The sequence below is a fragment of the Fukomys damarensis genome, unplaced genomic scaffold, assembly GCF_012274545.1.
Source record: "Fukomys damarensis isolate Sample0158 unplaced genomic scaffold, DMR_v1.0_HiC HiC_scaffold_13, whole genome shotgun sequence".
Classification (NCBI taxonomy): domain Eukaryota; kingdom Metazoa; phylum Chordata; class Mammalia; order Rodentia; family Bathyergidae; genus Fukomys; species Fukomys damarensis.
Window position 1 is genome coordinate 8,487,319 of NW_022900925.1, and position 14,620 is coordinate 8,501,938.

At 49.6% G+C, this 14,620-nt stretch overlaps 1 protein-coding gene across 3 annotated transcripts in view; it reads left to right on the plus strand.

Annotated features, from left to right (window-relative positions):
* Nucleotides 1–5,419, plus strand: part of Stx8 (syntaxin 8) — a 278,115-nt gene extending 272,696 nt beyond the window's left edge. For 2 of the 3 annotated variants that reach the window (XM_033762791.1, XM_033762790.1), the window contains exon 8: nucleotides 5,227–5,419. In XM_033762791.1, the coding sequence (XP_033618682.1) occupies nucleotides 5,227–5,294 (68 nt within the window). In that variant the 3' untranslated portion in view covers nucleotides 5,295–5,419. The remainder of the gene's footprint in view (nucleotides 1–5,226) is intronic. The other variant, XM_010614972.2, reaches the window with a different exon arrangement.
* Nucleotides 5,420–14,620: the final 9,201 nt, after the last annotated feature.

The window sequence follows — 14,620 nt, forward strand, 5'->3', positions numbered from 1 at the left end:
CATTGTTTAGAAGTTGGCAGGTTCCCAGAAGTTCAACTGTCTTTCTTGTTCTGAAATGTCAAACATTTCCTTAGCTGGGGGGATGGAAGACGAGACCCCCTGAGGCTTGAACACTATTCAGAGGCAAAAGAACTAAATTCTGTCTTTCACATGTGACTCAGTATGGCTCAAATTTTCCCCCATTCTTCCCCAACTGTCAGGACCCTCCTGCTTCCTGGAGGCTGGAGCCATGTTCCTCCGTCCCATGGGTTGTAGGCTTTGCCCTGCCTCTCCCTTTACAAAGTTTCAACTCTCTGTTGCTCACGTGTGTGGTGGTGCTTCTTTAACGTGATGCCTTTATCTTTTAGTGACACTAAATGCCTATGGATAAAGCGTGCATAGGGTTTGCTCCAAATTCCACACACTGGAGACAGGTTACAGGTGAGCATGCAGATAAAACCAGAATGGCCACGAATTGATCCTTGTTAAAGCCGAGTGATGGGATTATCACAGTTCCGTCTACTCTGCTATCCATCTACTTTTGTGTCTGTTTAGTTTTCCAACATAAAAAAGTGAAGGAGGGGGCCGGGGATTTAGCTCAGTGGTTCCGCCACCTGTCTCGCAAGCTCAAGGACCTGAGTTCAATCCCTGGTACCAAAAAAAAAAAAAAAGTGAAGGAGGGAGAAAAGGGAAGAGGATGAAAAGAGAAGAAACTACATTCCACTTTTCGAGCCCCAAGGAGTCTGGGTCTCTGCCTGATGAGCCCCATGCTCTGTGGGGGCTCAGGACCCCTGGAGTGGCTCCACTGGTGCAAGGAGAGCCTGGCCGCCTGCCAGGCCCACCTGGATTCCACTCTAGCTCATCCTCTTACCAGATCCAGGGCCTTAGGCTGGAAAGTTCACTTCCACAGTTTCCACTTCCTCGAGATTGAAGAGAAAAGGCGGATGATTTGTTATGGGGAGCAAGGAGAGGCCATACACCATAGCCTGTAGCACAGAACCAGGCATCCCAGCATACTGTGTGTGTGTCCAGGGCGGGCTTTGGAAAGGTCACAGTTACTCTTCCTATAACATCCTCCGGAGGAGAGAGGTGCCAGACCTGTGCTCACATTCCCAAAGAGCTACTTCTGCTTCTTCACAGGAAAGGATTGTAGCGATAAGGTCTGTAAATACCTTCTCTGAGGCACAAAGGCTGATGTTGGCTTTTGCTTATCACTGTCACTTGCCATCTTGAAATGACTTCCTCAGCTGAGCTTCAGTACACACCAGTGTACCTAAGCTTGTTGAAACCCCTCTCACAGAACCCGTGTTTCCTCAGTAAGGGTTTAAGGTGTAAAACTGTCATTTGTCGTTGCTCTTAAAATTCTCTGTTTCCTCTTTGGGCGAGGAACTAGTTTATTACATTATCAGTCACTGTCTAAGGTGTCAGGAGTGAACTGTGTTTTGACCCCTCGTGGGTAGTGTGTACCCCTTCTGAGAAGCACAATTTGTCTAATTCACAGTTTCAATGACAGATCCTCTTTTAAAAGGCATCACTGGGCCTGGGAGTGTGGTGGTCATGCTCGTGTAGATGCCAGGCCCTGAATACACGCACACACACCATACACACGCATTCTTGTATTAGTAATTCCAATGGGCCCATCCACCTTTTTGCTAAAACTGTCCTATTAAAGGTGGCCAGGAACCCAGGAGTGTTCCCTGTCTTAGTATCTCTCTCCATTGTTTGTTGACATTGACCACTTTTTGGACTTTTTCCTTAACTATCGTCTGATATAGTCTCTCAGCTTCTCCCTCCGTTTACTGCTACTCCTATGTCTTTCACGTTGTCTCTTCTTGTCCCTCTCAGATACTCAGTGTATTTATTCATTTGTGGTGTTTTCACGGTACCTCCTTTATGTGCCAGCTCTGGGTTGAGACCAGGATATGTGCTGAACAAGAAATCACAGTCTCTGTCACAGAAGAGAGACACACAGGAGCTGATGCTGAATGATTTTGATGACAGTTACTGTGGAGACAAAGGGGTACTGTTGATTTCAGGTCAAGGAGTTAACCCTGGAGATGACCCTGATGCTGAAGTTCGGGGAACTCCCTAGGCCAAGAACGGGAGAACACTAGACAGACAGGACGGCATGTGTCCCAGCCCCTGGGCTATCAGGAGAGTTCCATGTTGGAGAGTTGAAGCCCAGTGGCTAGAGCACAGGGCACAGAGCATGGCTGCAGGGCCAGCGGAGCCACCGTTGTGTCTGATCTGTGTAAGCCATTGGAGGCCTTGAAGCAAGGAGGAAGCCTGATCAGTTGCCATCACAAAAGATGCCTGGGGACTGGACTGTGCAGAGCACAGGAGCACAGCACTGCAGTGGGCCAAGTCTGAAGTGGGGGAGCCACCCACACCTCAAGGCCTTTTCCCTTGTGTTTCAAGTTTTGTGTGTGTGAACTAAACCAGATGGATGATTTGGTCTCCCCCATCTGTTATTCTTTATTCCTTTATTCTGGTTGTCCATTTAGCTGTTCTCATCATCACCCCAGTTTGAAAGTCAGGGTCGCTTGAGTGAGCTTCAGCCCTGGGCCATCACAACCTCAGTAGGGACCACTTGCTGGAGCATCTCAGCCTCAAGTGCTCTCCCACTGTGAGTCCACTGGCACCGCACCCAGGATCAAACCCTTGGCCCCAAACTCTGCTGCTCATCTCCCTTGTCTCCTCAGTCAGCCCTCCCCTTGTCCAAAAGAGCCCAGGCCTCATAGGTCCCCATGCTCTGTCCACCACCCCACCCCTTCATGTTCTTCTCGTATCACACCACATCATCTTTTCACCACAGCCAGGAAAGTTCTCAACCAAACATCACTCATGGAGCAGAGTGATAAACTGTGGCTCCTGTCCCCGTGAAGCTTTTGGTTAACCTAAAGATGTTTCTTTTCATTCACTTCTATCATGTTTTTCTGGTTCTGGCTAGAAGTTGAACCAAAATAATAACACACATGTACCCTTTCTCACAGCAAGCATCTTGAAAGAAATGTTAGCTAAAATGTACCCCGCCCCACAATGTTAGTGAATAACTGAGTTCACAAGGAAGGAAGGAAATCCTTAGATGAAAGAAATGAGAGGATTGACAACTCAAACCCAAGGGAATGGACTGGTGCTGCAGCTGGGTCATTATCAGTCCTGGTGACACACAGCAGGGGTCAGCAAACTTCTATAAGAGGCCAGATGATAAATGGTTTAGGCTTTGCAGACCACAGATGGCATGTCACATCGCCTCCTCCTTTTACTTTTATGACAACCCTTTAACAATATAAAAACTATTCTTAGCTCATCGGTTGTGCAAAAACAGACGACAGAACTGATCCATGAACTGCAGTCTGTAGTCTACAAATCCCTGATATAGAAGCTTTGTTTTGTGTTCCATGAAGACAGGGAAGAAAAGAAAGCCCTGGCTCCCGGAGAAGAGGATTCTCACAAGATAGGATCCCCAAGAAAGAGGGCGTATTAGGAAAACTCGCCCACTGTGGCAGGGGAGTGACCGGAAGCTTAACATGTGTTTTAATTCCTTTTCAATATTCAAAACCATGGGCAAGCTGTATTTCCATGACTTGGGTTTAAAACTTACACTATGTGATGTACATTGAACCTTAAGGATCTGTGGATCAAATTCAGGAAGTCTATAAACCTGAATAGAAAGGCAAATTGTATTCTTTCATGAATGTCTTGAGATTTAGTATTTCCTACAAGTACAAATGTAGGCAGAAAACCACAGAAGTATTATTGTGAGTACATTTTTACCAATCCAAATTGGATATTTTCACATCAAAATATATGTATTATCTCTGAATTTATTTTTATTTTATTTTTTAATTTTCTTCTTTTGAGACAGGGTCTCACTATGTAGTCTAATCTGGCCTTGAACTCATTATATAGCCCAGGCTGGCCTCAAACTTGCAGTGATCCTCCTGCCTCAGCCTTCAGAGTGCTGAGATTACAGGTGTGCACCACCATGCCCAACTCTCTGAAATTAAAATACATATATTTTTATGACAATGTTTCAGTATAATTAGAAATTTTAAAACATACTTCTAAGTAATGATGGGCCAAGAAAGAAATCATTGCTGAACATTTAAAAATACTTAGAATTCAGAAACTGAAAATGAAATCACACCATATCAAAACTGGTAGTCTTAGGAATATAATATATGTCTACCCACAGCAGCCACTGGCTGTGTACAGTGACTGAACCACTGAAATATGATTAGGGCAACTGAGAAACTGAATTCCAACTTTACTTAGTTTTAATTATTCCAGTGCAAATAATTAGAGGTGGCCAGGGCTTGTCCAGAGGGTGGCTCATGCTGGTGACTGCCCTAAAACCTGTGGTCTCATGGGCAGAATAAGGAGTTGAGCTCTTGGGATCCTGACTTTCTTAGCTCATCAGTCTTCCAGAGGCTTCCCTGGTGTCCAGACTCCATGTGACCCTGTGTGCTTGGTTCCCCTGTTACTTTTCATGTCCCTTTCCTCATCTGCTTACTTCCCTACTCTGGGCCTTGGTGGCCAGGGGAGTCTAGGGTGAGCAAGCTTTTCTAGATACATATTTGTATGCGTGTGTGTGTGTGTGTGTGTGTGTGTGTTACTGAGGATTGAACCCAGGGCTTTTGCACTGAGCTGTATCTCCAGCCTTTTATTTATCATTATTTTTGAGACAGGGCCTTACTAAGTTGCCCTGGCTGGGCTCAAACTTGTGATCCTCCTGCCTCAGCTTCCCGAAACATTGAGATTACAGGCCAACACCACCACATCCAGCTTGGATACTTACTTTGTACAGCCCTGTCCTGTCTCTGTTAGGCTCTGCTGGCTCCCTGCAGTTTCTAGCATGTGGTAAGTGCACACAATCTTAAACACTGGGTCAATGAACATGGAAGGCAGTAAGTGAAGGACTGTGTTCTCTCAGGCCTGTGTCCAGCATGGATACTGACTTTGTAGCAAGGATCTGTGCCTTTGTGTCCCTGTGGTTGGAACTGGAGATTCTAGGCACCCACATCCTCAACCTTCCCCACCAGCATCTCAGTCTTGCAGTCCAGAGCAATGGCACAGCTCTCTAGGGGCAGGGCTGTTTCTGGGTTCCCTAGAGCCCATGCTTTCTCTGCACCAACCAGCCTGCAGAGCCAGCGCTGTGTCTGCTTCCCTCTTGGGGAAGATAGAATGTGTACTGCAGTTCTGGTCTGATCACTAAAAGAGACATGTTCTGCTTCTGTTTTTCAGGGATGATAATGGTGATTTTATTGCTGCTTGTGGCTATTGTGGTCATTGCAGTCTGGCCAACCAACTAATAGCATTAAAGAGACCACCCGCTGTGACACCTGCCAGTGCCGGAAAAAAAGCCCAGCATCTTTTTGGTATGCAAAACCTACTCTCAATAAACTCTCCCAAAGCTCTGAACTCTTGATGTACCCTGCTTCACTAGAGGTGCAGAGCTAGAACACTGGCCCATTGGGGCTCTTCTGGTCTCCACCTTAGTCATTTTGGTGCTAGCCAGAGGCCCCTCAAGTGACCATTGCCCCGTAGCTGCCAGTGGCTTGCAGCCACCCCAGTGTGCTGGGTACCCGGAAGGCAGTTGTAACCTGGAGGTCTGGTCTGCTTGGGGAAGTCAGTCATGTGCCCGTGTGGGAAATGAATGGCCATTTTGTGTCCAACATCCGTTGTCACTCCAGTAGTTGGAATAACATGAGGTTGTACAGAAAGGTCCGAGTAGATCCATGTCTGAGAGACTTAACTGCCCTCCCACCACCCACCCTGCCCAAGGCACCCCAAGGAGTTCCCCAAACCCAGTGGTGCTGGCTGCATGTGCTCAGAAGTATGTCTGGACTCTACCTGGGACCCGCCTTCATCTTTCAGGCACATTCTTGTTCAGTTTTTCTGTGATAGTAAACTCATTATTGAAGGCTGAAACATTTAAGTGGCCAGAATCTAGTGAGGTCGGGCAGGGAGTGCTGTTGAGAGATAGGTGTGGTTATAAGTGAGGAGAACATCACTGTTCATTCATTGGCTTATTTGCAGTCCTGAGGATTGAATCTGGGACTTCATGCGTGCCAGACAGGTGTTCTACCACTGAAGCACATCTGCTGCCTTTATTTATTTATGTATTTATTTATTTAATTAAGACAGGATCTCACTTAAGTTTCTCAGGCTGGTCTTGAACTTGTGATCCTTTTACCTCAGGTTCTGAGTAGCTAAGATTATAGGCATATATCACAACCAGCCAGAGCATTGCCTTGATTTGTTTCCAGCTGCCTCTGACAATCCTTAATGTGTGCATGTGTGTTGTCTATGGTGCCTGTCTCACAAAGGCTAGGCCTTTGCAGAATGGCCTGCAAAGGATGCCAGGCCCACAGGATGGTGAGTTCTGAGTTAGAAGGGCACTGAAGGTCCAGCATGATGCCTTCCCTTCTCTGTACAGGAAGCAGGATGGGCAGCTGGCTTGCTTTGTCCTTCATGTCAAAAGGAGGAAAATGACAGTAATTGCCAAAGTACATAGTTTGACTGAGGAAAAAAATGGCCTTGTGGTAGAGGACTTGGGGTGGGGAGAATCTCCTATAGATTTCCTCTAATGAATGAGATGTCCCCTCAGGAGAAGTCCCCTCAGGACAGAGACAGCTACCAGGAAGGGGGCCACAGTGCAGCCTGGTGTAATGCTGTTTTCTAGAACTTTGAGACCAAAACTCCAGATGTGTTGGGGAGATCTGAGGTCCAGGAGTCCAGGAAGCTGCTCAGATCTGACATATCCTTACTCCAGAACCCCAGCCAAAAGGACAGTTATTGAGGTCTTTATGGCAGAGGAAAAGGAAATTCTGGTGGCCAGTGGTGACATGTTCAGCTCAAAAGCAGACCCACCACCTCTGCTTCCAACCCACTGTCTGGAACTAGTTACTCAGCCCTGCTCCAGCACAGGGGACTGCAAAATTCCTGATGGCAGAGACGGCCCCAAAGACCACCACACCATGTACAGATGTGACCATGGGCCTCATCTAGAAAATGGAGGGAAGAAGACCCCCTTCCCACCTGGTACGGCTACTGTGAGCACTGAGTTACTCGTGCCAGCACAGGGCCTGCCTCTTGTCTCAGCTGAGAAAAGGTTTCTCTCTAACCCAAGTCTGGGATCTGTGGGCCACACAGTCTCCAAGTCCAGAGTCCAAGATCCTACCAACTGCTTTGAACCTAGAGCAACAGGATGAACTGGCAAGGATGTGAAAGTGAGTCAGCCAGAAAAAAGAGCTCTCCTGTTTGTTTGGACCCTGATGCCCACTGACCTAACAATACTGAGGCCCTTGGAGCAGACTTAGCAGGATGGCGGGGGCCATGTCGAGTCTGGAGGTGGCAAGAGGCTGAGCAGATGAGGGGCAAGGCAGCAAAGAGCCCTGCTGTCAGGGAGCCAGGCTGGGAAGGGAAGGAGAAGCAGTTTGTTGCAGCTGGGTAAGTTCCTGAAGTAGAGAGACCATTATGGACACCAGGGCTTTTGGACAAAATGTAACATGGGATGCGTTTCTTGTCAGAGTGGGGTGGTTGCTAATGGATCACCCAACAGAAGACCAAGAATCCAGAGCCACGTCTTCAGTCTTGTGTGAAACCCCAAATCTGTACAAACAGTATCTCCCACTTGGGAGCTCAGGGGAGGCAGCATTGACAGTCTGTTTGACTTTCTCACCTCCTCTTGACTTGCTCAGCACGGAGCCCCAGCAACTCATGGGGCGTCTTTGAACCAGAGCCATGGCATCCTGGCACAGTCACACTGAAAGGCCCTTTCAAGCAAAACACTGAGCTGATGTCTTCACACAGCAGCTTCTGTTCTTTTGGCTGAATGGGCTCGAGGCCCAGCCCCAGCATTGCTAGCTGTGTGACCCTGGACAAGTTACTTCACTTCTCTGGGCCAATGGGCAGGGAGGATGGAAGAAAACTGCCCAAGAGAGTAGTACAAGGACCTGCCATCCAAGCAGTGGGCAATGTAGGCTATAGAAGTGCCAGGAGGAAAGTCCCAGCCACCCTTGTTCTTCCTCAAGGGGGACACCCACCATCCATCAGGCTGGGAGTGGTAAAGCATATCCAAGTGGCTGGCATGATCCATTTGGGGGCACCTGATGCCTCATGACCCACCCTACAGTAATGTGGCTCATGTAGATATAGGATTTTCAGCATGCTTTGCAAGGCCTTGTTTCCCCCTCAAACATGTCATCACCCCAGCCCTGGGTGAGCTGCAGCAAGTGCTCTGGAATTGGCTGCTTACATCTTAAGCCCTCAGCCTGAGCATAAAGCAGAGCAGCAGCATAGGGGCATTGCACCCGTCACCTCGAGTGCTTTTTCAATGAAAATAAACTTTATTAAAATAACAGCATAAGAATTGTTTAACTTATCAGATTATTAATTATAAGCATTTTAAGCCTGGAGACCATATAAAGAAATCCAGATACCCGGGTACAACTGGTACTTTTGTTTCATTTCAACTTCGTGATTATTAATAACTGCACTCAACTTTAGCTGTCATTAGCCCCAGGACAGTCTGCTCCTTTCAGAGCCCATGGGCCCTGCCTGGACACAGCCTCTGCCCAGGCCTTTGTGGCTTTGATATGGAAAATCCTTGCACTTCTTTTCTCTGCTGCCTGCAGCCAGCTAGCCTGGCTGGCATTGTGATTTCTTCCAGAGCTCATATCCCTGGAACTTTCCTTCATTGGGGCTGCTGCAGAATTCCTTAATGCCCCTCTGCATCTGGCACTGTCCGACCAGCTCTCCCCAGAGAACTGGCAGGAGCTGACTGCATTGCTGTTCTCCCTGCTTGTCAGAAAACAGTGCCTTCACTGCTTCAGAATCCTGTTTCCTGCTTTCTCGGGCTCTGGGATAATACTAGTTGGATTTTTTTTTCTCCCGGAACTGGGGATCGAACTCTGGGCTCTTGCGCTTGCAAGGCAGGCAGCGAAACCACTGATCTAAATACCCAGCCCTTTCTAATCTAGTTGGATTTTCTAACTGAGCCTTGCCGAGGTTAAGTGGGGTTCCCCCTTATTTATATTAAAATGTGGGTTGAGACTCTTTTTTCCTCTGATTGCACTGTATGATTCACAGACTTCCTCCCAACCACATGCCAGTAACAAAAGGCATTGACTGACTTGCTGTCCTGCTGAGTCTCCAGTGTGCTAAAGCAATAAGTTAATCCATCCCCATACTGTATTCCTCACTGGCTCTGTTCTTCCTTTCACTCGTTTTTCTTGGCACATTGCTCATGTCTTTATTTAGTCTTAAAAAGAGCATAGGAAGAGATACGTATTCAGCAAAATCTGAGAGTTAAGGGTGTGTCTGCTGCAAGTGGGCATCCCCATATGCCAGGCACTGTCTCTGGAGATGCAGGGACAGGGGGAGAGGGCCTGGTAAATGGGAACTGACCTGATAGCTGCTCAGATGGCCAGGCAGGCCCTCTGGGGCCTGGCACTCACTGGCCCCAGAATTCCTGATGAGGATCACTGGGTTCTCCCACCACCTTAGTCCAGTGCTTAGCAATAACGCAGCTCATTTTCTGTATTATTCAAGTTGGACAGATGTCGATTCCTTGTCTCCCCTGCCAGAATGTGAGGCCCTGCCTCTGGCCCTGCCAGAATGTAGCAGTTCATGGCTCCCATTCTGATGTATGTCTGATTGTGCTCACTTCAGCAGCACATACACTGATGTATGTCTGATCAGCAGTGTTTCCTTTAGGGTGTGGGTCTGGGGCTGCATCTGCCAACACAGGGTCTGTCTGTGCTTGAGTCCCAAAGATGCACAGCACTCACAGGCACAAACAATTTTCTGGACAGAGAAAAGCCATATCATGAAAGTCCTTGGGAACTAGACCCTTGACCTAAAATAACCATAGCCGAGAAACTGCCACATGCATCACAAACCTCTTAGCCCTGGTCTCAGTGGGTCCTAAATCCTGCCAGCAGTCCAGCTGGCCCTGGTGAGTGCCTGAGACTGCAGAAAAGGCTTGCTTTCCCTTGGCCTTAGCAACTGAGACCTGCCCTGTCCCCACTAACTACTGTCAGTCATTGTCATTCATCAGGGACTCACTCCTGAGATGCCCTCAGTCCGTGGATTGCTCTGAGTGCCCAGCTCCTTGTCCTCACAGCCAGGCCCCTGAGGAGGCTTCCTGAGAAGCGGCTCACCTCCAGCCAGCTTGCCACATGGCGAGGTAAGCCTTCCTGGACCTTCCAAGGAAGTGCGTCCAGTGGAATCGGCATCACTCAAGTCCAGACCAGGCCTGCGGCTGAGCCTGGTCTTGAAAACAGCTGGGTGCAGAAATGACCGTATCCTGGTGCCTATCAGCTCACTTTGTGTGGCACCACAGTGTGTTCCTAATGGCTGCATTGCATATTAATACAGAAATCACAACCATTTGGAGGTTTAAATATAGCCTCTCCAAAACCCAGTGAGCTCAGCTCCCGGTGGCCATGTGGTGCTGGCACCGGCCCAGTCTATGCACCACATGAAGTCTTCAGCAATGGATTGGAAAAAAGACTTTTGCAAGATCTCTTGAGTTTCACCAACCCTGTTGTATTTCCTTGTGAGTCTCTACTTGGCTTTAAGAAACAAGTTATGTAAACAGCAAAAAATGACCTCCAGGTTTAAAAATCAAGCAAGGAAAGGTCAAAGGTTGCTCTCTCCCTGCTGCTGTGTGTGGGGCACGTAGGAAGAAACCCTCTTTTCCCTGTACCCTAAGTTCCCCCATGTCTGGGAGCTCCACAGAGCAGGAAGGATCTACCCCAGGAGCAGTGACTGAAATACATATTGTCCCATTTTAGAGCCTTTTAGCTCAAAAGAGCATTCAGAGCCAGCAAGTCCCTAGGACTTTCCAAGTGAAGCTGCCCTTTTTCTCCCTTTTTTGGGTAGTTAGGGCTCTTTACCAAAAAATAAAGTCCAGAGCTTTGTCTTGGTGGGGAGTTCTAAGGCAAGAGGCCATACTCCTTACGTTGCAGAAAGATTTAACTCTTCTTCCTCCCCACGTGCCTATCACCCATAGCTCAGGCCACCAAGAAAGACTGGAGACAGAACAGTATACAAGAGTTTATTTAATGATATCTGAATTTAGTTCTATCATGTGGGGCCCACATTACAAGTTCCATCTGGGCCCATTACAACTCTAACAGCAAAAAAAAAAAAAACCTTAAAAAAATCCACAACTTTTTCCATGTCATTAAATATATTCATATATAATAACCATAATATATTAGTATGCATTGGAAAGGAACACTGACCCAAACAATATGTCATGGTCACAACTAAACATTTACAATTCTGAGTGAACAGAAATCTGCAACACAAGAGGGAGCTAGGGGAGGATGGGAAGTGGGTTTAGGAGCGGGGATAGGCGGGGCTGTCCAATGACACAAGGAGGAGGGGGATCTGGCTTGGGCAGGGGCGAAGCCCCACAAGGACAGTTTTGGTACCCCAGGTTTGGCGTGGCTGTGGTCTGCAGGAATGACTGTCCTGAACGGTGACACCTCACTAAGCCTAGTTTGCCCACTCTTAAGCTCCAGGAAAGGAGGGGTCCTTCAAGTATTGAAACCCCATGGGAACTATTTCCCAGTTCCTAAGGGTCTCTTCTGATTTCGGTCTCATTCCAACCTGGGGCAACTCCAACAATGTCTATACTTATTTCCTGCATATTACCAGGGCAGCTCCCAGCCTCTCTGAGCTTTGACCCCACAGGTGTCCTTCCCTCCCAGCTGAAGGAACCTGTGGTTGCTGTCTCCCACCCTGCTTTCTAAGTACAGCAGCTGTAAGCTGAGGCTACGGCCTGCAGGTGCTTGGGTGGGGGCAGCCTGTTTCCTTCCCCTTTCCTTCTACCTCACACCTTTTGTGTTTCTGTGCATCAGTAAAGCAGGCACTCAGCTGTCAGGAACACCAGACCGCCCAGCTGGTAAGAAAAGGGACAAGAGGCCCTGGGGAATCCATTTTAAAAAAAAACATAAAAGACTAATCTGGTCCTCAAAAACCTACATATCACAGTTCTGGTTAATACACTCTTCAAAATCAAAATCTAGTTCCGTTTTACATCCCTTTCTAACTGTACAAACTGGAACTGCAACACCTTGATTCTTATTTCCATCTCCCTGGGGTGGGAACTGGGTGGGAAGGGGGTGGTTTGCTGAGGCTGGGTCCTTACCATGGAGGTCAGAGGCTGGAAGCAGAGAAGTGGCGGCCTGGATTCTGGTTGGGGGCACAACAAGATGAGGGAGGCAGCCTGTGATGAACTTTGCAATCCCAACAGTCACCTCATTCCCGACCTGGCTGCTCTGACCACCCTGCTACAGTCCCCCAGCTACAGTCCCCCAACGGCCACACCACTGGGTGGAGGGCCTTTGCCCTGTCAAGGAAAAAGGGGTGGCTGGAGGTCGAGCCAGAGGCAAGGCTGCAGGCTGAGTTGATTTTCAACAAGATTTTCAGCAGGCCCCTGGCGCCACTGTTGAGGGGTCCTTACTGGATAGGGGGTGACATCCAGCCCCAGACTGGGGTGTGGTGGTGCAAGGTATTACAAACAGGACAAAATCCCTGGCAGCACAATGCCTTTTGCTGTTAATGGCATGCAGCAGATCATGCTAGGCCTGGGGCCTGGCCAGGGGTCCTTGCCCTCCAGCTCTAGGCTTCCATTTCAAGGAGCAAATGACGCTCCCTGAGGCTGTTGTCTTCTTGCTCCTAAGGCATCTCCGCCAGTCTCCTAGAATCCCTCCAGCCTTATGCGCCCGACTCAGAGCAGCCAAACCACTTTTCTGGGGCCCCAGGAGAACTGAGGCCTGCCTTCCTGAAACCTGGGGTCTCCCAGGGCTCTCCTCAGATGAAACCATCCCCTGCTGCACCCTCCACTCTGGCCGTCCCTCCTGAAGACATTGTGCGTATCCCTACGCCACCCGGGCTATCTCTAGGCTAGAATGGAGGTCCTCAGGAAGCGGTTGCCATGGTATGGGCAGCAGCCTGCTGCAGGGATTGAGTGCAGGTAACAGAACTGGAAGAGCTGGAGTCCCCGTGCCACCACACGCTTGCAGCATGACCTTGGGCAAGTGTACACCAGTTCCCTCCCTGGTGGGAAACAGGTGAGAATCCCTGTCCCACGGGGTTGTCATGAGGACAGGCTAGAAGCGTGGGGGTAAAGTGCCTGGCACAGAGCAGGTGCTGGATAAATGGCAGTGGTGACATGGGCAGAAGTGAGGGAAGCAGAGGGAATCCCAGTCGCCATGGGGCTGAGCTTCATTCTTGGTATATGGGCTCTTTGGAGCAGCCAAGCTCTGGCAGGGAAAATGAAACCAATTTCCTGCCTGAGAGGGAGCCAGGCTTCATATTCCATGTGCTGGGTGTGAGGATGAGGCCGGAGGCCCAGCACAGTGCGCAGTTCAGGAAGGCAGGGAGCCGAGAGGCTCCAGAGCACAGGAATAGGTCCTGCAAGACAACCGGACTAAACGGCTGGGGGACAGTTTCTAGGGGTTTGAGAAGGGGTTGGGCTCACTGGTGTGGGGGGCACTCTTGAAAGAGGATGCCCTGAAAAGACTGGGTGAGGTGGATGCAGCCTAGACAATGACAACCCCCAGGATGGCTGCAGCAGGCTTCTTTAGCCCATAGCCTTTGTCTTTTCCCTTGGAAGTCAGCAGTGAAGGCAGCAACAGGAAGTGGTCAAGGCTGCCATGGCTCCCAGGAACCTGGCCATTCCTGGCCCTGCCCACCTGTGGCTTGGGCACCCAGGCACCTCCCCGAGCCAGCAAGCCCTGCCTGACTCCACCAGGCCCCTTCCCCCAAGGCCCGACCCACTGCTGCATACCCTGGCTGGTCCGGGCCCTTTCCAGCTGTTGACACTGCTGAGGGGCCTTGTGGGAGCTGATGTCATTACACAAATAGTGTCGTTGCTGTAAACCCAGCCAGTGCCCTGTGCCCCTTCCCTCTCCCTTGGAAAATGTCATTAAAGGCGCTGGTTCCAAGTTTCCAAAAAGGAAACTCTCTGGGAGGTTTTGCCTTTGCAATGCCTCCTCCCACAGGCAGTTCCAGCATGAGGCAGTGACCACCCGGCTTGGGCTTCTCAGGGGTGTCCTTGGGCCCACTGCTTGACTGGCCAGAGGCATACGCCAGCTCCCAGCTGGATAGGGCAGGCACCAGTAGGAGCCCTGCCACCTCCCCACAGATGAACCCTTTTTCCACACCCCACTAATCCAACCAACCCAGCAGGTGGCCATGGAGACCAGAGGCCACATAAAGAATGCTGGCTGGATAGACCCCCCCCCACTGCCAGTGCCATCCCAGTCTCTTCAGATGGGGCCCAGGTTGTCACAGGCAGGCAGCCTGTGAGAATTCCTAGACAGCAAAGAGTCAGGGGCAAAGGAGGGACTTTTGTCTCGGGTTGGGGTGGTTGGTTTGCTTGCTCAGGACCCCTGCCCAGGTTGTGGGCCTAAAAATTCACAGTTCTCCTCCTGTCCCCTTCTCCATATCCATCAACGACCTGCGTCTGCGGCCTGCCTGTGCCATTCTGTGCCTGCCCCCAGCCCCTCCACGGTGACCCCGCCTAGCCCTAGGGAAGCACATCTCAGCTCTGGAAGGAGCCCCGTGAGGTAGCTACGTCTCGTCCTCATTTCTCTAGGGCCTGGCCTGCTGCGCA